This window comes from Budorcas taxicolor, chromosome X (assembly GCF_023091745.1).
Source record: "Budorcas taxicolor isolate Tak-1 chromosome X, Takin1.1, whole genome shotgun sequence".
Classification (NCBI taxonomy): Eukaryota; Metazoa; Chordata; class Mammalia; order Artiodactyla; family Bovidae; genus Budorcas; species Budorcas taxicolor.
The window spans coordinates 121,724,839-121,752,599 of NC_068935.1; the positions used below are offsets into that span (position 1 = coordinate 121,724,839).

General features: G+C 44.3%; 4 protein-coding genes across 4 annotated transcripts; all 4 read right to left on the minus strand.

The window, feature by feature from the left end:
• Positions 1-1,762: 1,762 nt before the first annotated feature.
• On the minus strand, positions 1,763-4,642 carry LOC128070385 (probable ATP-dependent RNA helicase DDX53). The gene is made up of 2 exons (XM_052663703.1): positions 4,378-4,642; positions 1,763-3,174 (listed from the first exon to the last, which is right to left on the minus strand). The coding sequence occupies exons 1-2, from the start codon at positions 4,625-4,627 to the stop codon at positions 1,763-1,765; spliced, it is 1,662 nt and encodes a 553-aa protein (XP_052519663.1). The 5' UTR covers positions 4,628-4,642.
• Positions 4,643-8,283: 3,641 nt separating this feature from the next.
• LOC128070389 (probable ATP-dependent RNA helicase DDX53) lies at positions 8,284-11,163 on the minus strand. Its single transcript, XM_052663706.1, has 2 exons — positions 10,899-11,163; positions 8,284-9,695 (listed from the first exon to the last, which is right to left on the minus strand). The coding sequence occupies exons 1-2, from the start codon at positions 11,146-11,148 to the stop codon at positions 8,284-8,286; spliced, it is 1,662 nt and encodes a 553-aa protein (XP_052519666.1). The 5' UTR covers positions 11,149-11,163.
• A 3,641-nt stretch (positions 11,164-14,804) lies between these two features.
• On the minus strand, positions 14,805-17,594 carry LOC128070402 (probable ATP-dependent RNA helicase DDX53). The gene is made up of 2 exons (XM_052663719.1): positions 17,330-17,594; positions 14,805-16,216 (listed from the first exon to the last, which is right to left on the minus strand). Exons 1-2 carry the CDS (start codon positions 17,577-17,579, stop codon positions 14,805-14,807), a joined length of 1,662 nt encoding a protein of 553 aa, XP_052519679.1. The 5' UTR covers positions 17,580-17,594.
• Positions 17,595-21,235: 3,641 nt separating this feature from the next.
• LOC128070401 (probable ATP-dependent RNA helicase DDX53) lies at positions 21,236-23,905 on the minus strand. The gene is made up of 2 exons (XM_052663717.1): positions 23,641-23,905; positions 21,236-22,647 (listed from the first exon to the last, which is right to left on the minus strand). Exons 1-2 carry the CDS (start codon positions 23,888-23,890, stop codon positions 21,236-21,238), a joined length of 1,662 nt encoding a protein of 553 aa, XP_052519677.1. The 5' UTR covers positions 23,891-23,905.
• Between the last annotated feature and the right edge of the window lie 3,856 nt (positions 23,906-27,761).

Consider the following 27,761-nt stretch of genomic DNA (forward strand, 5'->3'; position numbering starts at 1 on the left):
GGTCGTCCCCTTCTCCTCCTGCCCCCAATCCCTCCCAGCATCAGAGTCTTTTCCAATGAGTCAACTCTTCACATGAGGTGGCCAAAGTACTGGAGTTTCGGCTTCAGCATCATTCCCTCCAAAGAAATCCCAGGGCTGATCTCCTTCAGAATGGACAGGTTGGATCTCCTTGCAGTCCAAGGGACTCTCAAGAGTCTTCTCCAACACCACAGTTCAAAAGCATCAGTTCTTCGGTGCTCAGCTTTCTTCACAGTCCGTTGTGTCCAGCTCTTTGCAACCCTATGAACTGTAGCCCACCAGGCTCCCGTATCCATGGAATTCTCCAGGCAACAATGCTGGAGTGAGTTGCCATGCCCTCCTCCAGGGGATCTTACTGACCCAGGGATTGAACCCATGTCTCTTGCCTCTCTGGCATTAGCAGGTTCTTTACCACTAGTGCCACCAGGGAAGCTGGACAAGATGCATATTGCTTCTAAATGGAATGCAAGAGAATTATAAATTTAGGAATTTTACTAAACTTGTTCCACATGCCGAGAACATCATTTGGTTTTCTTACTGTTTTTCCCAAGTACAGATTTTCTTTCACATTAATTTTCCTTCTGATGTATATATGTGATTTTGACCTTTTCAAGACAAATTGACAACTAAGATGAAAGGAAAGTAAAGACAATCTGTGAATCATATTTCAAAGATCAATAGAAGTGCAGAATGCACTATTTCTGGTCATTAAAATGGGTTTCATTGTTCAATTTGTTACATAGGGTGTGCTTTTTCCTCTAGCTTAGAAAATGAAGTGTTAATGTACTGCTGGAGTACACAATTTAGTGGAGAAGGAGACCCCCAAATCACATAACATGAACATTCCTATTTATTAATGAAGAAAGTGAGGCCTACAGAAGACAAGTGATCTCCCCAGAATTTTTAATGAGTGGTTAATAAGAGTTGATATGAAGATCTGGTTCCCAGTGACTCAGGCAGACACCCTATTCGATGAGTCACATCTGTCTGAAAAAAATATGGAATCTTCTAAAATATTGAGCATTTATTTTCTAATGAATTTTTTTAAAGTAGGGAATTATAGTGGAGATAGTTTTAGGAATTCTGTCACCAACCACTGGGGGCAAATAAAATATTTTGACTGGGTTAAGCTTGATGAAAACTAGTTTCCAATTCAGTACAACTATTTTAAAGTAAGAGAAGCACCATTGTTATTGTCTACCAAGTCTTTTTGAGAAGACACAGCTGGACATGGCAGGCTATAAAAGAAAGCAGACGTTAACAAACACACAACACTCTTTCATTTTCAAAGCACTTTTGATTTTATTCAGGAACATACTTTGAAAGCTTAGTGGTATGGTTGAAGAATTAGCTAAAAGTCCTATAACTGACAGTATGTTCCCAATACTTCCTTAGGTAACTTGAGTACTGCATGACTTGCACGTATCTTGGATCTTCTGGTAGCTACAAATTTTCAAGTTGTAGACATGATCAAACTTGATCTTGGATCTTCTTGTAGGTGCAACTTTTCAGGGTGGGAGACATCAGGAAAATTCAGTCCTGGATCTTCTCTTAGGTTCAACTTGTCAAGGTGGAAACATCAATTAAACTCAGCCTTGGATATTCTTGTAGGTACAATTTTTCACGGTGCAGATGTTAATAAAACCATTTTTAGATAGTCTAGTAGGTGAAATTTTTCAAGGTATGGATGTTAATTAAACTCGGTGCATTTTTCTTGAGATTTCTTTGATCTTTTTCCTATCTCCTAATTTTGCTTATGCTTCCTAAACCGATCAGCCATTGATCGGAGGTTGGGTGGCACAATCTGGTTGGCTCTTTGGAGAATTTTAATCAACTCATCAGCAATTTTCCAATCATCTTGGGTCACAAGAGTGATTGATTCACCTGTTCTCCCTGCTCTTCCAGTACGTCCAACTCTGTGTACATATTCTTCAATATTGCGTGGAAAATTGTAATTATATACATGTGTGACATCAGTGACATCAAGACCTCTGGATGCTAAATCGGTAGCGATCAGTATTTTCACTCTTCCACTTCTGAAGTCCTCTAATGCTTGGTTTCGATCACTCTGTTCCCTGTCACCGTGCAGGGACTGGACAGGTATTCCTTGAATACCTAAATCACTCGATAAGTCATCAGCCACAAGTTTTCTGCCAACAAACACGATGACTTTGTCTTTGGGTGACAGACTCTGTAGGAATTCTTGGATCAGAGATCGTTTTTCCTCTTCAGTGGTAACAATTATGTTTTGCTTCACAGTATTTACAGCAACTAGATCCAGAGTACCAACATAAACAATCATAGGCTGTTTCAAATAAGACTGGGCTAGTCTACGGGTCGAGTCTGGCCAAGATGCAGTTGTCATTACAGTCTGTCTATCTGGGCGCACATCTAATAAGATCTTCATTATTTGGTGTTCAAACCCCAGATCCAGCATTTTATCTGCCTCATCCAAAACCAAGTAGGTTATGCTTCTTAGGTTGACAAGGTTATTCATTTGTAGATCATTCAGTCTTCCAGGAGTTGCAATAATGATGTCTACACCTTTGGTAACATCTTGTATTTGTCCTTTTCTGTTTCCACCACCATATATACAAACACTTTTAAGACCTTTATATAAGTACTTAGAGCATTCAGCTTCTACTTGCAGAGCTAATTCTCTAGTGGGTGTAAGGACCAGCATGCCAGGTCCATTCCTTTGCTTTCTGGATACTGGTTGAGAATGTATATGTATAAACCCAGGCATTAAATAGGATAGTGTTTTGCCTGTTCCAGTTTGTGCAATCCCTATAAGATCTATTCCTTGTAGAATAATTGGCCATGCTTGAGACTGAATTGGTGTTGGCTTTTGAAAACCAGCTCTCCTAATGCTTTGCATAATCTCAGGATATTGTTGGAAAGCATCTTCGAATGTACAGGTGGGCTTGGGTATGGGACGTTTCTCACCCTCTGTCAAATCATCACACCTTATGTTGAAATTTTCCTTTCTCCAACTTTCCACTTGGGCTTCAGACAATGACTGTGTTGCTTTGGATTCTATGTATAAGTTTTTCTTAATTGGTGGTAAATCTGCCCATTTTCTTTTTTTCCACTCTGTCACTCCAGCTTTTACCTGATCCCAGTCTATCCGTGGCTGAGCTGCTCTAGCAGTGACATCTTTTGGCCGGGCAGCTCTGGGCTTGTGATCTCTGGGCTGGGCCACTATGGCTGCATAGTCTCTAGGCTGGGCCACTGTGGCCGCATAGTCTCTAGGCTGGGCCACTCTGGTGTTGTCTTTGGCCTGAGCCTCTCGGGCCCCGTGGACTCTGGGCTCGGCCCCTCTGGTGGCATCATCATCTCCGGGCTGGGCCACTGTGGTGGTGTCATCTTTGGCCTGGGTCTCTCTGGCTGTGGGGTCTCTGGGCTGGGTCCCTCTGGTGGCATCGTCTCTGGGCTGGGCCACTGTGGTGGTGTCATCTTTGGCCTGGGTCCCTCTGGTGGCATCATCTCTGGGCTGGGCCCCTCTGGTGGCATCATCTCTGGGCTGGGCCACTGTGGTGGTGTCATCTTTGGCCTGGGTCTCTCTGGCTGTGGGGTCTCTGGCCTGGGTCCCTCTGGTGGCATCATCTCTGGGCTGGGCCACTGTGATGGTGTCATCTTTGGCCTGGGTCTCTCTGGCTGTGGGGTCTCTGGCCTGGGTCCCTCTGGTGGCATCGTCTCTGGGCTGGGCCACTGTGATGGTGTCATCTTTGGCCTGGGTCTCTCTGGCTGTGGAGTCTCTGGGCTGGGTCCCTCTGGTGGCATCATCTCTGGGCTGGGCCACTGTGATGGTGTCATCTTTGGCCTGGGCCTCTCTGGCTGTGGAGTCTCTGGGCTGGGCCCTTCTGGTGGCATTATCATCTCTGGGCTGGGCTGCTCTGGCAGCATCATCGTCTTTGACTTGGGGGTCTCTGGCCTCATGGTCTCCAGGCTGGGCCCTTCTGGTAGCATTGTCTTTGGGCTGGGCCAGTATGGCCGCATAGTTTCTGGGCTGGGCCACTATGGCCGCATAGTCTCTGGGCTGGACCTCTTTGGTGATGTCGTTGTCTTTGGCCTGGGCCTCTCTGGTTGCGTGGTCTCTACCAGCATCCTCGTCTCTGGGCTGGGAAGCTCTGGAGGCAGTTTCTCTGGGCTGGGCCCCTCTGGCGATGGTGTCGTCTTCAGCCTGGGCCTCTCTGGCCACGTCGTCTCCTGGCTGGGCCCTTCTGGTGGCATTATCATCTCTGGGCTGGGCCACTACGGCTGCATAGCCTCTGGGCTGGGCCACTATGGCTGCATAGTCTCTGGGCTGGGCTGCTTTGGTGGTGTCATCTTTGGGTTGAGTGGCTCTGATGGTGTTACTTCTGCTCCAGCCTTTCCCGGCAAAAGCTTGAGAGGCAGCACTATCAACATTGCATTCTGAACTGTAGCTTCTTTCTTGTTTCTTAACAAGAGTTTCTATAGCCACTTTGGCCTTGGCCTTCATGTCTTTCCTGCCAAAAATGTTTACCTCAGCTTCAGGACCACCTTTTATGATCTGTATTTTTGTACTGGTAGAATCCTGGATATCTCTTATTTTGGATCCCCCACGACCAATCACCGCACCAATCATGCTGCTCTTGATGAGAAAGCAGAGCGGTGGGTCTCGGTAATTGGACGCCCTAGACTCTGCACGGCCAGAGGCGTGGCTCCAGCCCCAGCCTCTGCCACCCCTGCCATCCCGACGGACCTGGCGATCTCGTAGATCTCTCAAAGTAGGTTCCATCCTCTTCTGCTCTGGCGCCCACGCCATTTGTGGGCAATGGTAAAGTCTAAGTGCTGGCTTCTCGTCTAACTTGGGCTAGAAAAAGAGGTGTCATCTGGCTCCTTTCTCATCTCCTGCGGCTGGAGACCAACTGACCACCAGCTGGTCTGCAGCTATACTGCTGTTACCTAGGAAGTTTGTCTCTGATATAGTGTCAGTTGGGCGGGGCTTTGGATAGGCTGACCAATCACAGGGCTGGGCCTACTGTGAGGTAACAGGTGCCTGTGAGGCAAAATTTAAAGCGACAGTCACTCTCAGGGGCTGACCCTACCTGTGCTTAAAGGGCCCTGAGTGTTTACCCAGCTTCAGTGGGTAAATGTAATGTGCTTGAATCATCCCCAAACCGTCCCCACCCCCACCCCCACCTCTCCCATCCATGGAAAAATTGTCTTATTGGTCCCTGGTACCCAACAGGCTGAAACCATTGCTGTAGATTGTAGGGTGTTAAGCAGCATCCTTGACCTCTACCCACTAGGTACCAACAGCAGAATGCCACCACCACCCCCAAACCCCCAACATTAAAATAACCAGTACTGTCTGTCTTCACATATGGTTAAATGTGTCCCAGAGAGAAGAGGCAAAAAATGCCCTGGTTGAAAACCACTGTTCCATTAATATTTCTACATACATTTCCCCATACAGTAGCTCTCCTTTTCAGCCCTGTCTTGAAAAACAAATGCATGTTTCTTCATTTTACTCACTGGGTGGTATTTTTTGTTGTTTCTTGAACGTGATTAAAGAACCTCACTTTCTCTCTTGAGAGGCTTTTACCCTTTTCTCTAACGAATACAGCATTGTCCCTAAGAGGAATTCTGGCAAATAACATACACTCCCGCTTTCTAACCACTCATCATTTCTTGTCCGAATGAATGGGAACAGGCCTTTTGAGTTTCTCTCACAGGTTCTCCTGTGGACTGCTTTTGCACTGGGGTCTATTGACATGCTATTTCACTAAATCTGAACGTGTGGGCAGTCTCAAGATAAGCATATCACCTCGCACATAGTAACTTGTGTTGATGTGAAAAGAATGTACATATTGGAGTCAGGCATAGCTGGGTAAAAATAGCATACAATTCCTCTTTAATCAGATTTAGTAACCTTATGCAATTTACTTCCTCTGACATTATTTTAGCTTCTGCAAAACATGGGTTAAGATTACCCTCCAAGTGAATTTTCAATAAAGATTATTGGTTACAAAACAAAGTACCTGTATATAGCAAACACTCAAAACTGTTCACTAGTGTTGTTGATTTTATCAGGAGATATCAACACTTTTATAACAAGTCTTTAAAGTCAGAACCTGAACTTTAAACAACTATACCTAGAATGTTTACCTCTTTATTTCACTTAACTTCTGAATTTTTGTTGTGGTTACAGCTGAGGCATGCTGGGGAAAAGATTGCTGGATTATTATTTTTAATTTCCCAGAAATGGTAAGGCTTTATTAATGATAATGTTCTCTTAAACACTGGATTATGAAATTTAGCATCATTTGTAAGGATATCTTCTTGCAATGTGAGAAGACGCATACGTGTGTGCTGCGTCGCTTCAGTTCAGTTCAATTTAGTCGCTCAGTCGTGTCCAACTCTTTGCAGCCCCATGAATCGCAGCACTCCAGGCCTCCCTGTCCATCACCAACTCCCGGAGTTCACTCAGACTCGCATCCATCGAGTCCGTGATGCCATCCAGCCATCTCATCCTCGGTCGTCCCCTTCTCCTCCTGCCCCCAATCCCTCCCAGCATCAGAGTCTTTTCCAATGAGTCAACTCTTCACATGAGGTGGCCAAAGTACTGGAGTTTCGGCTTCAGCATCATTCCCTCCAAAGAAATCCCAGGGCTGATCTCCTTCAGAATGGACAGGTTGGATCTCCTTGCAGTCCAAGGGACTCTCAAGAGTCTTCTCCAACACCACAGTTCAAAAGCATCAGTTCTTCGGTGCTCAGCTTTCTTCACAGTCCGTTGTGTCCAGCTCTTTGCAACCCTATGAACTGTAGCCCACCAGGCTCCCGTATCCATGGAATTCTCCAGGCAACAATGCTGGAGTGAGTTGCCATGCCCTCCTCCAGGGGATCTTACTGACCCAGGGATTGAACCCATGTCTCTTGCCTCTCTGGCATTAGCAGGTTCTTTACCACTAGTGCCACCAGGGAAGCTGGACAAGATGCATATTGCTTCTAAATGGAATGCAAGAGAATTATAAATTTAGGAATTTTACTAAACTTGTTCCACATGCCGAGAACATCATTTGGTTTTCTTACTGTTTTTCCCAAGTACAGATTTTCTTTCACATTAATTTTCCTTCTGATGTATATATGTGATTTTGACCTTTTCAAGACAAATTGAAAACTAAGATGAAAGGAAAGTAAAGACAATCTGTGAATCATATTTCAAAGATCAATAGAAGTGCAGAATGCACTATTTCTGGTCATTAAAATGGGTTTCATTGTTCAATTTGTTACATAGGGTGTGCTTTTTCCTCTAGCTTAGAAAATGAAGTGTTAATGTACTGCTGGAGTACACAATTTAGTGGAGAAGGAGACCCCCAAATCATATAACATGAACATTCCTATTTATTAATGAAGAAAGTGAGGCCTACAGAAGACAAGTGATCTCCCCAGAATTTTTAATGAGTGGTTAATAAGAGTTGATATGAAGATCTGGTTCCCAGTGACTCAGGCAGACACCCTATTCGATGAGTCACATCTGTCTGAAAAAAATATGGAATCTTCTAAAATATTGAGCATTTATTTTCTAATGAATTTTTTTAAAGTAGGGAATTATAGTGGAGATAGTTTTAGGAATTCTGTCACCAACCACTGGGGGCAAATAAAATATTTTGACTGGGTTAAGCTTGATGAAAACTAGTTTCCAATTCAGTACAACTATTTTAAAGCAAGAGAAGCACCATTGTTATTGTCTACCAAGTCTTTTTGAGAAGACACAGCTGGACATGGCAGGCTATAAAAGAAAGCAGACGTTAACAAACACACAACACTCTTTCATTTTCAAAGCACTTTTGATTTTATTCAGGAACATACTTTGAAAGCTTAGTGGTATGGTTGAAGAATTAGCTAAAAGTCCTATAACTGACAGTATGTTCCCAATACTTCCTTAGGTAACTTGAGTACTGCATGACTTGCACGTATCTTGGATCTTCTGGTAGCTACAAATTTTCAAGTTGTAGACATGATCAAACTTGATCTTGGATCTTCTTGTAGGTGCAACTTTTCAGGGTGGGAGACATCAGGAAAATTCAGTCCTGGATCTTCTCTTAGGTTCAACTTGTCAAGGTGGAAACATCAATTAAACTCAGCCTTGGATATTCTTGTAGGTACAATTTTTCACGGTGCAGATGTTAATAAAACCATTTTTAGATAGTCTAGTAGGTGAAATTTTTCAAGGTATGGATGTTAATTAAACTCGGTGCATTTTTCTTGAGATTTCTTTGATCTTTTTCCTATCTCCTAATTTTGCTTATGCTTCCTAAACCGATCAGCCATTGATCGGAGGTTGGGTGGCACAATCTGGTTGGCTCTTTGGAGAATTTTAATCAACTCATCAGCAATTTTCCAATCATCTTGGGTCACAAGAGTGATTGATTCACCTGTTCTCCCTGCTCTTCCAGTACGTCCAACTCTGTGTACATATTCTTCAATATTGCGTGGAAAATTGTAATTATATACATGTGTGACATCAGTGACATCAAGACCTCTGGATGCTAAATCGGTAGCGATCAGTATTTTCACTCTTCCACTTCTGAAGTCCTCTAATGCTTGGTTTCGATCACTCTGTTCCCTGTCACCGTGCAGGGACTGGACAGGTATTCCTTGAATACCTAAATCACTCGATAAGTCATCAGCCACAAGTTTTCTGCCAACAAACACGATGACTTTGTCTTTGGGTGACAGACTCTGTAGGAATTCTTGGATCAGAGATCGTTTTTCCTCTTCAGTGGTAACAATTATGTTTTGCTTCACAGTATTTACAGCAACTAGATCCAGAGTACCAACATAAACAATCATAGGCTGTTTCAAATAAGACTGGGCTAGTCTACGGGTCGAGTCTGGCCAAGATGCAGTTGTCATTACAGTCTGTCTATCTGGGCGCACATCTAATAAGATCTTCATTATTTGGTGTTCAAACCCCAGATCCAGCATTTTATCTGCCTCATCCAAAACCAAGTAGGTTATGCTTCTTAGGTTGACAAGGTTATTCATTTGTAGATCATTCAGTCTTCCAGGAGTTGCAATAATGATGTCTACACCTTTGGTAACATCTTGTATTTGTCCTTTTCTGTTTCCACCACCATATATACAAACACTTTTAAGACCTTTATATAAGTACTTAGAGCATTCAGCTTCTACTTGCAGAGCTAATTCTCTAGTGGGTGTAAGGACCAGCATGCCAGGTCCATTCCTTTGCTTTCTGGATACTGGTTGAGAATGTATATGTATAAACCCAGGCATTAAATAGGATAGTGTTTTGCCTGTTCCAGTTTGTGCAATCCCTATAAGATCTATTCCTTGTAGAATAATTGGCCATGCTTGAGACTGAATTGGTGTTGGCTTTTGAAAACCAGCTCTCCTAATGCTTTGCATAATCTCAGGATATTGTTGGAAAGCATCTTCGAATGTACAGGTGGGCTTGGGTATGGGACGTTTCTCACCCTCTGTCAAATCATCACACCTTATGTTGAAATTTTCCTTTCTCCAACTTTCCACTTGGGCTTCAGACAATGACTGTGTTGCTTTGGATTCTATGTATAAGTTTTTCTTAATTGGTGGTAAATCTGCCCATTTTCTTTTTTTCCACTCTGTCACTCCAGCTTTTACCTGATCCCAGTCTATCCGTGGCTGAGCTGCTCTAGCAGTGACATCTTTTGGCCGGGCAGCTCTGGGCTTGTGATCTCTGGGCTGGGCCACTATGGCTGCATAGTCTCTAGGCTGGGCCACTGTGGCCGCATAGTCTCTAGGCTGGGCCACTCTGGTGTTGTCTTTGGCCTGAGCCTCTCGGGCCCCGTGGACTCTGGGCTCGGCCCCTCTGGTGGCATCATCATCTCCGGGCTGGGCCACTGTGGTGGTGTCATCTTTGGCCTGGGTCTCTCTGGCTGTGGGGTCTCTGGGCTGGGTCCCTCTGGTGGCATCGTCTCTGGGCTGGGCCACTGTGGTGGTGTCATCTTTGGCCTGGGTCCCTCTGGTGGCATCATCTCTGGGCTGGGCCCCTCTGGTGGCATCATCTCTGGGCTGGGCCACTGTGGTGGTGTCATCTTTGGCCTGGGTCTCTCTGGCTGTGGGGTCTCTGGCCTGGGTCCCTCTGGTGGCATCATCTCTGGGCTGGGCCACTGTGATGGTGTCATCTTTGGCCTGGGTCTCTCTGGCTGTGGGGTCTCTGGCCTGGGTCCCTCTGGTGGCATCGTCTCTGGGCTGGGCCACTGTGATGGTGTCATCTTTGGCCTGGGTCTCTCTGGCTGTGGAGTCTCTGGGCTGGGTCCCTCTGGTGGCATCATCTCTGGGCTGGGCCACTGTGATGGTGTCATCTTTGGCCTGGGCCTCTCTGGCTGTGGAGTCTCTGGGCTGGGCCCTTCTGGTGGCATTATCATCTCTGGGCTGGGCTGCTCTGGCAGCATCATCGTCTTTGACTTGGGGGTCTCTGGCCTCATGGTCTCCAGGCTGGGCCCTTCTGGTAGCATTGTCTTTGGGCTGGGCCAGTATGGCCGCATAGTTTCTGGGCTGGGCCACTATGGCCGCATAGTCTCTGGGCTGGACCTCTTTGGTGATGTCGTTGTCTTTGGCCTGGGCCTCTCTGGTTGCGTGGTCTCTACCAGCATCCTCGTCTCTGGGCTGGGAAGCTCTGGAGGCAGTTTCTCTGGGCTGGGCCCCTCTGGCGATGGTGTCGTCTTCAGCCTGGGCCTCTCTGGCCACGTCGTCTCCTGGCTGGGCCCTTCTGGCGGCATTATCATCTCTGGGCTGGGCCACTACGGCTGCATAGCCTCTGGGCTGGGCCACTATGGCTGCATAGTCTCTGGGCTGGGCTGCTTTGGTGGTGTCATCTTTGGGTTGAGTGGCTCTGATGGTGTTACTTCTGCTCCAGCCTTTCCCGGCAAAAGCTTGAGAGGCAGCACTATCAACATTGCATTCTGAACTGTAGCTTCTTTCTTGTTTCTTAACAAGAGTTTCTATAGCCACTTTGGCCTTGGCCTTCATGTCTTTCCTGCCAAAAATGTTTACCTCAGCTTCAGGACCACCTTTTATGATCTGTATTTTTGTACTGGTAGAATCCTGGATATCTCTTATTTTGGATCCCCCACGACCAATCACCGCACCAATCATGCTGCTCTTGATGAGAAAGCAGAGCGGTGGGTCTCGGTAATTGGACGCCCTAGACTCTGCACGGCCAGAGGCGTGGCTCCAGCCCCAGCCTCTGCCACCCCTGCCATCCCGACGGACCTGGCGATCTCGTAGATCTCTCAAAGTAGGTTCCATCCTCTTCTGCTCTGGCGCCCACGCCATTTGTGGGCAATGGTAAAGTCTAAGTGCTGGCTTCTCGTCTAACTTGGGCTAGAAAAAGAGGTGTCATCTGGCTCCTTTCTCATCTCCTGCGGCTGGAGACCAACTGACCACCAGCTGGTCTGCAGCTATACTGCTGTTACCTAGGAAGTTTGTCTCTGATATAGTGTCAGTTGGGCGGGGCTTTGGATAGGCTGACCAATCACAGGGCTGGGCCTACTGTGAGGTAACAGGTGCCTGTGAGGCAAAATTTAAAGCGACAGTCACTCTCAGGGGCTGACCCTACCTGTGCTTAAAGGGCCCTGAGTGTTTACCCAGCTTCAGTGGGTAAATGTAATGTGCTTGAATCATCCCCAAACCGTCCCCACCCCCACCCCCACCTCTCCCATCCGTGGAAAAATTGTCTTATTGGTCCCTGGTACCCAACAGGCTGAAACCATTGCTGTAGATTGTAGGGTGTTAAGCAGCATCCTTGACCTCTACCCACTAGGTACCAACAGCAGAATGCCACCACCACCCCCAAACCCCCAACATTAAAATAACCAGTACTGTCTGTCTTCACATATGGTTAAATGTGTCCCAGAGAGAAGAGGCAAAAAATGCCCTGGTTGAAAACCACTGTTCCATTAATATTTCTACATACATTTCCCCATACAGTAGCTCTCCTTTTCAGCCCTGTCTTGAAAAACAAATGCATGTTTCTTCATTTTACTCACTGGGTGGTATTTTTTGTTGTTTCTTGAACGTGATTAAAGAACCTCACTTTCTCTCTTGAGAGGCTTTTACCCTTTTCTCTAACGAATACAGCATTGTCCCTAAGAGGAATTCTGGCAAATAACATACACTCCCGCTTTCTAACCACTCATCATTTCTTGTCCGAATGAATGGGAACAGGCCTTTTGAGTTTCTCTCACAGGTTCTCCTGTGGACTGCTTTTGCACTGGGGTCTATTGACATGCTATTTCACTAAATCTGAACGTGTGGGCAGTCTCAAGATAAGCATATCACCTCGCACATAGTAACTTGTGTTGATGTGAAAAGAATGTACATATTGGAGTCAGGCATAGCTGGGTAAAAATAGCATACAATTCCTCTTTAATCAGATTTAGTAACCTTATGCAATTTACTTCCTCTGACATTATTTTAGCTTCTGCAAAACATGGGTTAAGATTACCCTCCAAGTGAATTTTCAATAAAGATTATTGGTTACAAAACAAAGTACCTGTATATAGCAAACACTCAAAACTGTTCACTAGTGTTGTTGATTTTATCAGGAGATATCAACACTTTTATAACAAGTCTTTAAAGTCAGAACCTGAACTTTAAACAACTATACCTAGAATGTTTACCTCTTTATTTCACTTAACTTCTGAATTTTTGTTGTGGTTACAGCTGAGGCATGCTGGGGAAAAGATTGCTGGATTATTATTTTTAATTTCCCAGAAATGGTAAGGCTTTATTAATGATAATGTTCTCTTAAACACTGGATTATGAAATTTAGCATCATTTGTAAGGATATCTTCTTGCAATGTGAGAAGACGCATACGTGTGTGCTGCGTCGCTTCAGTTCAGTTCAATTTAGTCGCTCAGTCGTGTCCAACTCTTTGCAGCCCCATGAATCGCAGCACTCCAGGCCTCCCTGTCCATCACCAACTCCCGGAGTTCACTCAGACTCGCATCCATCGAGTCCGTGATGCCATCCAGCCATCTCATCCTCGGTCGTCCCCTTCTCCTCCTGCCCCCAATCCCTCCCAGCATCAGAGTCTTTTCCAATGAGTCAACTCTTCACATGAGGTGGCCAAAGTACTGGAGTTTCGGCTTCAGCATCATTCCCTCCAAAGAAATCCCAGGGCTGATCTCCTTCAGAATGGACAGGTTGGATCTCCTTGCAGTCCAAGGGACTCTCAAGAGTCTTCTCCAACACCACAGTTCAAAAGCATCAGTTCTTCGGTGCTCAGCTTTCTTCACAGTCCGTTGTGTCCAGCTCTTTGCAACCCTATGAACTGTAGCCCACCAGGCTCCCGTATCCATGGAATTCTCCAGGCAACAATGCTGGAGTGAGTTGCCATGCCCTCCTCCAGGGGATCTTACTGACCCAGGGATTGAACCCATGTCTCTTGCCTCTCTGGCATTAGCAGGTTCTTTACCACTAGTGCCACCAGGGAAGCTGGACAAGATGCATATTGCTTCTAAATGGAATGCAAGAGAATTATAAATTTAGGAATTTTACTAAACTTGTTCCACATGCCGAGAACATCATTTGGTTTTCTTACTGTTTTTCCCAAGTACAGATTTTCTTTCACATTAATTTTCCTTCTGATGTATATATGTGATTTTGACCTTTTCAAGACAAATTGAAAACTAAGATGAAAGGAAAGTAAAGACAATCTGTGAATCATATTTCAAAGATCAATAGAAGTGCAGAATGCACTATTTCTGGTCATTAAAATGGGTTTCATTGTTCAATTTGTTACATAGGGTGTGCTTTTTCCTCTAGCTTAGAAAATGAAGTGTTAATGTACTGCTGGAGTACACAATTTAGTGGAGAAGGAGACCCCCAAATCACATAACATGAACATTCCTATTTATTAATGAAGAAAGTGAGGCCTACAGAAGACAAGTGATCTCCCCAGAATTTTTAATGAGTGGTTAATAAGAGTTGATATGAAGATCTGGTTCCCAGTGACTCAGGCAGACACCCTATTCGATGAGTCACATCTGTCTGAAAAAAATATGGAATCTTCTAAAATATTGAGCATTTATTTTCTAATGAATTTTTTTAAAGTAGGGAATTATAGTGGAGATAGTTTTAGGAATTCTGTCACCAACCACTGGGGGCAAATAAAATATTTTGACTGGGTTAAGCTTGATGAAAACTAGTTTCCAATTCAGTACAACTATTTTAAAGCAAGAGAAGCACCATTGTTATTGTCTACCAAGTCTTTTTGAGAAGACACAGCTGGACATGGCAGGCTATAAAAGAAAGCAGACGTTAACAAACACACAACACTCTTTCATTTTCAAAGCACTTTTGATTTTATTCAGGAACATACTTTGAAAGCTTAGTGGTATGGTTGAAGAATTAGCTAAAAGTCCTATAACTGACAGTATGTTCCCAATACTTCCTTAGGTAACTTGAGTACTGCATGACTTGCACGTATCTTGGATCTTCTGGTAGCTACAAATTTTCAAGTTGTAGACATGATCAAACTTGATCTTGGATCTTCTTGTAGGTGCAACTTTTCAGGGTGGGAGACATCAGGAAAATTCAGTCCTGGATCTTCTCTTAGGTTCAACTTGTCAAGGTGGAAACATCAATTAAACTCAGCCTTGGATATTCTTGTAGGTACAATTTTTCACGGTGCAGATGTTAATAAAACCATTTTTAGATAGTCTAGTAGGTGAAATTTTTCAAGGTATGGATGTTAATTAAACTCGGTGCATTTTTCTTGAGATTTCTTTGATCTTTTTCCTATCTCCTAATTTTGCTTATGCTTCCTAAACCGATCAGCCATTGATCGGAGGTTGGGTGGCACAATCTGGTTGGCTCTTTGGAGAATTTTAATCAACTCATCAGCAATTTTCCAATCATCTTGGGTCACAAGAGTGATTGATTCACCTGTTCTCCCTGCTCTTCCAGTACGTCCAACTCTGTGTACATATTCTTCAATATTGCGTGGAAAATTGTAATTATATACATGTGTGACATCAGTGACATCAAGACCTCTGGATGCTAAATCGGTAGCGATCAGTATTTTCACTCTTCCACTTCTGAAGTCCTCTAATGCTTGGTTTCGATCACTCTGTTCCCTGTCACCGTGCAGGGACTGGACAGGTATTCCTTGAATACCTAAATCACTCGATAAGTCATCAGCCACAAGTTTTCTGCCAACAAACACGATGACTTTGTCTTTGGGTGACAGACTCTGTAGGAATTCTTGGATCAGAGATCGTTTTTCCTCTTCAGTGGTAACAATTATGTTTTGCTTCACAGTATTTACAGCAACTAGATCCAGAGTACCAACATAAACAATCATAGGCTGTTTCAAATAAGACTGGGCTAGTCTACGGGTCGAGTCTGGCCAAGATGCAGTTGTCATTACAGTCTGTCTATCTGGGCGCACATCTAATAAGATCTTCATTATTTGGTGTTCAAACCCCAGATCCAGCATTTTATCTGCCTCATCCAAAACCAAGTAGGTTATGCTTCTTAGGTTGACAAGGTTATTCATTTGTAGATCATTCAGTCTTCCAGGAGTTGCAATAATGATGTCTACACCTTTGGTAACATCTTGTATTTGTCCTTTTCTGTTTCCACCACCATATATACAAACACTTTTAAGACCTTTATATAAGTACTTAGAGCATTCAGCTTCTACTTGCAGAGCTAATTCTCTAGTGGGTGTAAGGACCAGCATGCCAGGTCCATTCCTTTGCTTTCTGGATACTGGTTGAGAATGTATATGTATAAACCCAGGCATTAAATAGGATAGTGTTTTGCCTGTTCCAGTTTGTGCAATCCCTATAAGATCTATTCCTTGTAGAATAATTGGCCATGCTTGAGACTGAATTGGTGTTGGCTTTTGAAAACCAGCTCTCCTAATGCTTTGCATAATCTCAGGATATTGTTGGAAAGCATCTTCGAATGTACAGGTGGGCTTGGGTATGGGACGTTTCTCACCCTCTGTCAAATCATCACACCTTATGTTGAAATTTTCCTTTCTCCAACTTTCCACTTGGGCTTCAGACAATGACTGTGTTGCTTTGGATTCTATGTATAAGTTTTTCTTAATTGGTGGTAAATCTGCCCATTTTCTTTTTTTCCACTCTGTCACTCCAGCTTTTACCTGATCCCAGTCTATCCGTGGCTGAGCTGCTCTAGCAGTGACATCTTTTGGCCGGGCAGCTCTGGGCTTGTGATCTCTGGGCTGGGCCACTATGGCTGCATAGTCTCTAGGCTGGGCCACTGTGGCCGCATAGTCTCTAGGCTGGGCCACTCTGGTGTTGTCTTTGGCCTGAGCCTCTCGGGCCCCGTGGACTCTGGGCTCGGCCCCTCTGGTGGCATCATCATCTCCGGGCTGGGCCACTGTGGTGGTGTCATCTTTGGCCTGGGTCTCTCTGGCTGTGGGGTCTCTGGGCTGGGTCCCTCTGGTGGCATCGTCTCTGGGCTGGGCCACTGTGGTGGTGTCATCTTTGGCCTGGGTCCCTCTGGTGGCATCATCTCTGGGCTGGGCCCCTCTGGTGGCATCATCTCTGGGCTGGGCCACTGTGGTGGTGTCATCTTTGGCCTGGGTCTCTCTGGCTGTGGGGTCTCTGGCCTGGGTCCCTCTGGTGGCATCATCTCTGGGCTGGGCCACTGTGATGGTGTCATCTTTGGCCTGGGTCTCTCTGGCTGTGGGGTCTCTGGCCTGGGTCCCTCTGGTGGCATCGTCTCTGGGCTGGGCCACTGTGATGGTGTCATCTTTGGCCTGGGCCTCTCTGGCTGTGGAGTCTCTGGGCTGGGCCCTTCTGGTGGCATTATCATCTCTGGGCTGGGCTGCTCTGGCAGCATCATCGTCTTTGACTTGGGGGTCTCTGGCCTCATGGTCTCCAGGCTGGGCCCTTCTGGTAGCATTGTCTTTGGGCTGGGCCAGTATGGCCGCATAGTTTCTGGGCTGGGCCACTATGGCCGCATAGTCTCTGGGCTGGACCTCTTTGGTGATGTCGTTGTCTTTGGCCTGGGCCTCTCTGGTTGCGTGGTCTCTACCAGCATCCTCGTCTCTGGGCTGGGAAGCTCTGGAGGCAGTTTCTCTGGGCTGGGCCCCTCTGGCGATGGTGTCGTCTTCAGCCTGGGCCTCTCTGGCCACGTCGTCTCCTGGCTGGGCCCTTCTGGCGGCATTATCATCTCTGGGCTGGGCCACTACGGCTGCATAGCCTCTGGGCTGGGCCACTATGGCTGCATAGTCTCTGGGCTGGGCTGCTTTGGTGGTGTCATCTTTGGGTTGAGTGGCTCTGATGGTGTTACTTCTGCTCCAGCCTTTCCCGGCAAAAGCTTGAGAGGCAGCACTATCAACATTGCATTCTGAACTGTAGCTTCTTTCTTGTTTCTTAACAAGAGTTTCTATAGCCACTTTGGCCTTGGCCTTCATGTCTTTCCTGCCAAAAATGTTTACCTCAGCTTCAGGACCACCTTTTATGATCTGTATTTTTGTACTGGTAGAATCCTGGATATCTCTTATTTTGGATCCCCCACGACCAATCACCGCACCAATCATGCTGCTCTTGATGAGAAAGCAGAGCGGTGGGTCTCGGTAATTGGACGCCCTAGACTCTGCACGGCCAGAGGCGTGGCTCCAGCCCCAGCCTCTGCCACCCCTGCCATCCCGACGGACCTGGCGATCTCGTAGATCTCTCAAAGTAGGTTCCATCCTCTTCTGCTCTGGCGCCCACGCCATTTGTGGGCAATGGTAAAGTCTAAGTGCTGGCTTCTCGTCTAACTTGGGCTAGAAAAAGAGGTGTCATCTGGCTCCTTTCTCATCTCCTGCGGCTGGAGACCAACTGACCACCAGCTGGTCTGCAGCTATACTGCTGTTACCTAGGAAGTTTGTCTCTGATATAGTGTCAGTTGGGCGGGGCTTTGGATAGGCTGACCAATCACAGGGCTGGGCCTACTGTGAGGTAACAGGTGCCTGTGAGGCAAAATTTAAAGCGACAGTCACTCTCAGGGGCTGACCCTACCTGTGCTTAAAGGGCCCTGAGTGTTTACCCAGCTTCAGTGGGTAAATGTAATGTGCTTGAATCATCCCCAAACCGTCCCCACCCCCACCCCCACCTCTCCCATCCGTGGAAAAATTGTCTTATTGGTCCCTGGTACCCAACAGGCTGAAACCATTGCTGTAGATTGTAGGGTGTTAAGCAGCATCCTTGACCTCTACCCACTAGGTACCAACAGCAGAATGCCACCACCACCCCCAAACCCCCAACATTAAAATAACCAGTACTGTCTGTCTTCACATATGGTTAAATGTGTCCCAGAGAGAAGAGGCAAAAAATGCCCTGGTTGAAAACCACTGTTCCATTAATATTTCTACATACATTTCCCCATACAGTAGCTCTCCTTTTCAGCCCTGTCTTGAAAAACAAATGCATGTTTCTTCATTTTACTCACTGGGTGGTATTTTTTGTTGTTTCTTGAACGTGATTAAAGAACCTCACTTTCTCTCTTGAGAGGCTTTTACCCTTTTCTCTAACGAATACAGCATTGTCCCTAAGAGGAATTCTGGCAAATAACATACACTCCCGCTTTCTAACCACTCATCATTTCTTGTCCGAATGAATGGGAACAGGCCTTTTGAGTTTCTCTCACAGGTTCTCCTGTGGACTGCTTTTGCACTGGGGTCTATTGACATGCTATTTCACTAAATCTGAACGTGTGGGCAGTCTCAAGATAAGCATATCACCTCGCACATAGTAACTTGTGTTGATGTGAAAAGAATGTACATATTGGAGTCAGGCATAGCTGGGTAAAAATAGCATACAATTCCTCTTTAATCAGATTTAGTAACCTTATGCAATTTACTTCCTCTGACATTATTTTAGCTTCTGCAAAACATGGGTTAAGATTACCCTCCAAGTGAATTTTCAATAAAGATTATTGGTTACAAAACAAAGTACCTGTATATAGCAAACACTCAAAACTGTTCACTAGTGTTGTTGATTTTATCAGGAGATATCAACACTTTTATAACAAGTCTTTAAAGTCAGAACCTGAACTTTAAACAACTATACCTAGAATGTTTACCTCTTTATTTCACTTAACTTCTGAATTTTTGTTGTGGTTACAGCTGAGGCATGCTGGGGAAAAGATTGCTGGATTATTATTTTTAATTTCCCAGAAATGGTAAGGCTTTATTAATGATAATGTTCTCTTAAACACTGGATTATGAAATTTAGCATCATTTGTAAGGATATCTTCTTGCAATGTGAGAAGACGCATACGTGTGTGCTGCGTCGCTTCAGTTCAGTTCAATTTAGTCGCTCAGTCGTGTCCAACTCTTTGCAGCCCCATGAATCGCAGCACTCCAGGCCTCCCTGTCCATCACCAACTCCCGGAGTTCACTCAGACTCGCATCCATCGAGTCCGTGATGCCATCCAGCCATCTCATCCTCGGTCGTCCCCTTCTCCTCCTGCCCCCAATCCCTCCCAGCATCAGAGTCTTTTCCAATGAGTCAACTCTTCACATGAGGTGGCCAAAGTACTGGAGTTTCGGCTTCAGCATCATTCCCTCCAAAGAAATCCCAGGGCTGATCTCCTTCAGAATGGACAGGTTGGATCTCCTTGCAGTCCAAGGGACTCTCAAGAGTCTTCTCCAACACCACAGTTCAAAAGCATCAGTTCTTCGGTGCTCAGCTTTCTTCACAGTCCGTTGTGTCCAGCTCTTTGCAACCCTATGAACTGTAGCCCACCAGGCTCCCGTATCCATGGAATTCTCCAGGCAACAATGCTGGAGTGAGTTGCCATGCCCTCCTCCAGGGGATCTTACTGACCCAGGGATTGAACCCATGTCTCTTGCCTCTCTGGCATTAGCAGGTTCTTTACCACTAGTGCCACCAGGGAAGCTGGACAAGATGCATATTGCTTCTAAATGGAATGCAAGAGAATTATAAATTTAGGAATTTTACTAAACTTGTTCCACATGCCGAGAACATCATTTGGTTTTCTTACTGTTTTTCCCAAGTACAGATTTTCTTTCACATTAATTTTCCTTCTGATGTATATATGTGATTTTGACCTTTTCAAGACAAATTGAAAACTAAGATGAAAGGAAAGTAAAGACAATCTGTGAATCATATTTCAAAGATCAATAGAAGTGCAGAATGCACTATTTCTGGTCATTAAAATGGGTTTCATTGTTCAATTTGTTACATAGGGTGTGCTTTTTCCTCTAGCTTAGAAAATGAAGTGTTAATGTACTGCTGGAGTACACAATTTAGTGGAGAAGGAGACCCCCAAATCACATAACATGAACATTCCTATTTATTAATGAAGAAAGTGAGGCCTACAGAAGACAAGTGATCTCCCCAGAATTTTTAATGAGTGGTTAATAAGAGTTGATATGAAGATCTGGTTCCCAGTGACTCAGGCAGACACCCTATTCGATGAGTCACATCTGTCTGAAAAAAATATGGAATCTTCTAAAATATTGAGCATTTATTTTCTAATGAATTTTTTTAAAGTAGGGAATTATAGTGGAGATAGTTTTAGGAATTCTGTCACCAACCACTGGGGGCAAATAAAATATTTTGACTGGGTTAAGCTTGATGAAAACTAGTTTCCAATTCAGTACAACTATTTTAAAGCAAGAGAAGCACCATTGTTATTGTCTACCAAGTCTTTTTGAGAAGACACAGCTGGACCTGGCAGGCTATAAAAGAAAGCAGACGTTAACAAACACACAACACTCTTTCATTTTCAAAGCACTTTTGATTTTATTCAGGAACATACTTTGAAAGCTTAGTGGTATGGTTGAAGAATTAGCTAAAAGTCCTATAACTGACAGTATGTTCCCAATACTTCCTTAGGTAACTTGAGTACTGCATGACTTGCACGTATCTTGGATCTTCTGGTAGCTACAAATTTTCAAGTTGTAGACATGATCAAACTTGATCTTGGATCTTCTTGTAGGTGCAACTTTTCAGGGTGGGAGACATCAGGAAAATTCAGTCCTGGATCTTCTCTTAGGTTCAACTTGTCAAGGTGGAAACATCAATTAAACTCAGCCTTGGATATTCTTGTAGGTACAATTTTTCACGGTGCAGATGTTAATAAAACCATTTTTAGATAGTCTAGTAGGTGAAATTTTTCAAGGTATGGATGTTAATTAAACTCGGTGCATTTTTCTTGAGATTTCTTTGATCTTTTTCCTATCTCCTAATTTTGCTTATGCTTCCTAAACCGATCAGCCATTGATCGGAGGTTGGGTGGCACAATCTGGTTGGCTCTTTGGAGAATTTTAATCAACTCATCAGCAATTTTCCAATCATCTTGGGTCACAAGAGTGATTGATTCACCTGTTCTCCCTGCTCTTCCAGTACGTCCAACTCTGTGTACATATTCTTCAATATTGCGTGGAAAATTGTAATTATATACATGTGTGACATCAGTGACATCAAGACCTCTGGATGCTAAATCGGTAGCGATCAGTATTTTCACTCTTCCACTTCTGAAGTCCTCTAATGCTTGGTTTCGATCACTCTGTTCCCTGTCACCGTGCAGGGACTGGACAGGTATTCCTTGAATACCTAAATCACTCGATAAGTCATCAGCCACAAGTTTTCTGCCAACAAACACGATGACTTTGTCTTTGGGTGACAGACTCTGTAGGAATTCTTGGATCAGAGATCGTTTTTCCTCTTCAGTGGTAACAATTATGTTTTGCTTCACAGTATTTACAGCAACTAGATCCAGAGTACCAACATAAACAATCATAGGCTGTTTCAAATAAGACTGGGCTAGTCTACGGGTCGAGTCTGGCCAAGATGCAGTTGTCATTACAGTCTGTCTATCTGGGCGCACATCTAATAAGATCTTCATTATTTGGTGTTCAAACCCCAGATCCAGCATTTTATCTGCCTCATCCAAAACCAAGTAGGTTATGCTTCTTAGGTTGACAAGGTTATTCATTTGTAGATCATTCAGTCTTCCAGGAGTTGCAATAATGATGTCTACACCTTTGGTAACATCTTGTATTTGTCCTTTTCTGTTTCCACCACCATATATACAAACACTTTTAAGACCTTTATATAAGTACTTAGAGCATTCAGCTTCTACTTGCAGAGCTAATTCTCTAGTGGGTGTAAGGACCAGCATGCCAGGTCCATTCCTTTGCTTTCTGGATACTGGTTGAGAATGTATATGTATAAACCCAGGCATTAAATAGGATAGTGTTTTGCCTGTTCCAGTTTGTGCAATCCCTATAAGATCTATTCCTTGTAGAATAATTGGCCATGCTTGAGACTGAATTGGTGTTGGCTTTTGAAAACCAGCTCTCCTAATGCTTTGCATAATCTCAGGATATTGTTGGAAAGCATCTTCGAATGTACAGGTGGGCTTGGGTATGGGACGTTTCTCACCCTCTGTCAAATCATCACACCTTATGTTGAAATTTTCCTTTCTCCAACTTTCCACTTGGGCTTCAGACAATGACTGTGTTGCTTTGGATTCTATGTATAAGTTTTTCTTAATTGGTGGTAAATCTGCCCATTTTCTTTTTTTCCACTCTGTCACTCCAGCTTTTACCTGATCCCAGTCTATCCGTGGCTGAGCTGCTCTAGCAGTGACATCTTTTGGCCGGGCAGCTCTGGGCTTGTGATCTCTGGGCTGGGCCACTATGGCTGCATAGTCTCTAGGCTGGGCCACTGTGGTGGTGTCATCTTTGGCCTGGGTCCCTCTGGTGGCATCATCTCTGGGCTGGGCCCCTCTGGTGGCATCATCTCTGGGCTGGGCCACTGTGGTGGTGTCATCTTTGGCCTGGGTCTCTCTGGCTGTGGGGTCTCTGGCCTGGGTCCCTCTGGTGGCATCATCTCTGGGCTGGGCCACTGTGATGGTGTCATCTTTGGCCTGGGTCTCTCTGGCTGTGGGGTCTCTGGCCTGGGTCCCTCTGGTGGCATCGTCTCTGGGCTGGGCCACTGTGATGGTGTCATCTTTGGCCTGGGTCTCTCTGGCTGTGGAGTCTCTGGGCTGGGTCCCTCTGGTGGCATCATCTCTGGGCTGGGCCACTGTGATGGTGTCATCTTTGGCCTGGGCCTCTCTGGCTGTGGAGTCTCTGGGCTGGGCCCTTCTGGTGGCATTATCATCTCTGGGCTGGGCTGCTCTGGCAGCATCATCGTCTTTGACTTGGGGGTCTCTGGCCTCATGGTCTCCAGGCTGGGCCCTTCTGGTAGCATTGTCTTTGGGCTGGGCCAGTATGGCCGCATAGTTTCTGGGCTGGGCCACTATGGCCGCATAGTCTCTGGGCTGGACCTCTTTGGTGATGTCGTTGTCTTTGGCCTGGGCCTCTCTGGTTGCGTGGTCTCTACCAGCATCCTCGTCTCTGGGCTGGGAAGCTCTGGAGGCAGTTTCTCTGGGCTGGGCCCCTCTGGCGATGGTGTCGTCTTCAGCCTGGGCCTCTCTGGCCACGTCGTCTCCTGGCTGGGCCCTTCTGGCGGCATTATCATCTCTGGGCTGGGCCACTACGGCTGCATAGCCTCTGGGCTGGGCCACTATGGCTGCATAGTCTCTGGGCTGGGCTGCTTTGGTGGTGTCATCTTTGGGTTGAGTGGCTCTGATGGTGTTACTTCTGCTCCAGCCTTTCCCGGCAAAAGCTTGAGAGGCAGCACTATCAACATTGCATTCTGAACTGTAGCTTCTTTCTTGTTTCTTAACAAGAGTTTCTATAGCCACTTTGGCCTTGGCCTTCATGTCTTTCCTGCCAAAAATGTTTACCTCAGCTTCAGGACCACCTTTTATGATCTGTATTTTTGTACTGGTAGAATCCTGGATATCTCTTATTTTGGATCCCCCACGACCAATCACCGCACCAATCATGCTGCTCTTGATGAGAAAGCAGAGCGGTGGGTCTCGGTAATTGGACGCCCTAGACTCTGCACGGCCAGAGGCGTGGCTCCAGCCCCAGCCTCTGCCACCCCTGCCATCCCGACGGACCTGGCGATCTCGTAGATCTCTCAAAGTAGGTTCCATCCTCTTCTGCTCTGGCGCCCACGCCATTTGTGGGCAATGGTAAAGTCTAAGTGCTGGCTTCTCGTCTAACTTGGGCTAGAAAAAGAGGTGTCATCTGGCTCCTTTCTCATCTCCTGCGGCTGGAGACCAACTGACCACCAGCTGGTCTGCAGCTATACTGCTGTTACCTAGGAAGTTTGTCTCTGATATAGTGTCAGTTGGGCGGGGCTTTGGATAGGCTGACCAATCACAGGGCTGGGCCTACTGTGAGGTAACAGGTGCCTGTGAGGCAAAATTTAAAGCGACAGTCACTCTCAGGGGCTGACCCTACCTGTGCTTAAAGGGCCCTGAGTGTTTACCCAGCTTCAGTGTCACAGGTGCCTCAGTCTCTGGGCTCATGCTGGTTTTGGCTCAGTGTGGGAGAAGACTTGAAGCAAGCCTTGAATTTACCCAAGTCTTTTCTTGTGATCCAGTTATTTGTATAGGAGGAAAAAAGTGAATTTTGAAAATCAACTTTCTTGTTTATATATTTATGGGTTTCTTTATTTCAGTAAATTTCTTTTTTAGCAATAACAGTACTGGATCTAGATAAATTCATCAATTCCCTGTCCTCTTATTTTATACCTTCAGAAATCTCTTAGGTACATTGTGAGGGATGACATTTTTGCCTCTGATTCTTCAGCTATTTTTCAGGCAGTTTCTGATTATTATATCAGGGATGCTGCTTAGAAGAGAGATCTCTGTTAGGGTCTCTGTTAAATTCGAAGGTGTTTTAAATACTTTCCCACTCTTGTCAGTGCCTCTTAATTTTTCCCTTTCTGTGTCGTCTCATAGATTCGGGGATATTAGCACTAGAAGGCTATGTAAATGCAGTTTATTATGTGCAGTGTAAAAGCCACCTGAATTTTCATTGTATCCTTTTATACATAATGGCCATTCTCAAATCCCCTTAATTTTCCTATTCAACAGGGTAAAATTTCTAGTGTTTTCAACATTTCTAGATATGACATAGTTTCCAAAATGCTTCTCATCTTGTTCCTTCTCCTTTGGAAAGGATTCATTGTGGACCTTTTAAGATGTAGCCGTAAACTAAACCAAGTCCACAGAAATGACCTAACCTTTCCTGTTAGATCCTCTTCACTGACCATGACCTACAAACTCAAGACACAAAGCTGCTCATAGGGACATAATGGACACTTAAGTCTCTTCTTCCTCATCCCGTACTTACATGGTTGATTTTTCCCCCTTGTTTGGCTAAAATACACTAAATATTTATCCTTTTATATTTGTCCTGTTAACTTTGGGCAATTGAAGCAGAATAGTAAATGCAGTTTTAATGTAATCCTCTCATCCATCATATTACCCTGTAGTTTTGTGTTCTGCCAATTAAATGTTCATGGTATGTTCTCTCTTCAAGCCAAAGTTACTGATTAAGATTTGAACATGGTTGCATATCAAGTACAAGTCTGTGATACATTGAGAAAAGGCTTCTCTGTTTCAGTATTTCTCCTACAAAGATGCTTTTTAAAGAGAAAAGGAAGGTTACTAGCCAAATACCTTTGGGAAATATAGCACCTTGTATCTTCTTAGAGACAGTATATATTAGGTATCTCAGAAGCTCTGATGATTACAGGAGTTGAGAAACTCAGTTGGGCATTTTTTTTTTTAATTTTTATTGAAGTGTAGTTGATTTACAATGTTGTGTTATTTTCAAGTGTACAGCAATTGGGCCTTGTTTAACCCAAATTTATCAAAGGAATTTGCCAGTGGAACCTCTTCTCAGTATTTTCATTAAACTTTTTATGGGAATAATTTTAGGTTTATAGAAAGATTCTCAAATGCCTGTTCAAGAATTTCCCTGACAGTTTTCTCTGGTTCATATCCAAATGAAAAAAAAAATAATAAGGGCATTATATTTTTTCATAAATCTAAATTTATTCAATTTAAACTTTTTTATTCTAGCATTGTACCCTCTGATTTTCTTTTGTAAAATATCCTTTTAGAAAGAAATGAGAGTCACAAAAGATTTTTAAGGGTCTTTACTTAGGCAAAAAGCATTAAAACTAGTACCAGAAGTTAGATTTAGTTTTCATTTGTTATTGGTATGTGAAACCCTGCAAACTATTAATAGAAGCAGTCATCTAGCACAGTAGCAAATATAGATAATTCAGGATGTTATTAGTTATTGCTCATGATGGCAAGCAAGAAGTTCTGAGGGACTGAAAGTTGAGACAAAGTCCTGTAAAGGATGTAGGTCTGATCTGCCACTCTGAGGGTGTAACTAAAGATCAAAAGATGTTTGAGTTTCAGGGGATAAAACCAGTGTGGCCTTGGGAAAATAATGAAGGTGGCCTGAAGGACTAGGACAGAAGACTCAGGTTAAGAAAAAGGGGAATTGGAGAAAGATAGTTTGGATCAGGAGAAGGGAACTCTCAGGGACCATAAAGACCTTCAAATGAGTTTCAATTTAATATGGTTTAAAAAGGAGTGCACCTAAAGTGAAGGAGTCATATGACACTGTCAGTATTAATTAGGGAAGCAGGTCCATATCATGAAAGCAAGATGCAGTGAAGTAAAGGATAGGACTGTGTTTGTGGTACTTTAAGTACCCTGGACTGGAGATGTGAACAGGCTGTGGCAGTAGTAATTCATAGAAAATAATAGCTAGAAAGAAAAGAGATCCAAGAAGCTATTATTTTTTAGTCCCACTGTATATGAAACACTTAAAATGTATTACATCACAGCAAGTTTGTAGTAGGTATTTTCCTCCTCTTTCATGTGGAAACACTGAAACTGGTAGATGCTATAGAATATAGTCAAGTTCATGCAAGGTATGGTAAATAGCTTAGCTATTCTTCCCAAGAAATAGAGAGTAATGACAGACAGGTTTACAAATACCTTTAGGCATCAGAATTCATATAGTTAGATAATGAGACTAGGAGGACAGAAAGCCCAGTGAAGAAGCAAGAGAACTTCAAGAGAATCCAAAGAAAGCATGATAATAGGACAGAAAGCAAGAGAACATGTGGACAAGGCCTGGGAAACAGTGTAAAATGCTTCATAAAGGACAGGAGGTAAATAGACCACTGAATTTGGGAGAAGGAAATTAGCAATGACTTTCAAGAAGTCCCTTTTTGTGGAGTGATGGAGAAACACATATTTCAAGGAAAGAAATCGGGATGAGACATGGCTGGATGCCTGGGGAGCTTTGCAGAGTTGGGGAGAGAACTGTGTATCTCATACTGAAAGTCTGAAAAGCAGTGTCACAATGTTTAAATAAGGAGTCTAGGAAACTAGGATTTCCTGGGCAAGTTACTGGGATTGTTCTCTGAATGATCCGGTGGATTTCGAGAAGATGGCTTATCATGAATATTGTAAGAAAATTCATTTTAATAGTCTTTCAAAATGTGTGGGAGGATAGGATGAGGGAGAGAATCACAAGGAAACAAGAACCATTCATTAACTGTTTTAGAAAAGGAAAGTCTTTCTAAAAGAGAGAGAGTGCTGGGAGTTCTTTCAAGGATATTACAGTGCTATTTTTAGCTGCCCATTAAGCCTTTCTCTATCAAATTTAGTTTATTCTCCACAGAGTGAGGGAATGCATTATTTAGGTATATGAAGTGAGGCTATGGAGGTAATTAATTCTTCTTTCAGCACAAACAGTAAAGAAAAAATATTGTAAGCTGATTAGCACCTGCAATAAGCGCCTTTGGAGGAATTCTTGCTTACCAACTATTTC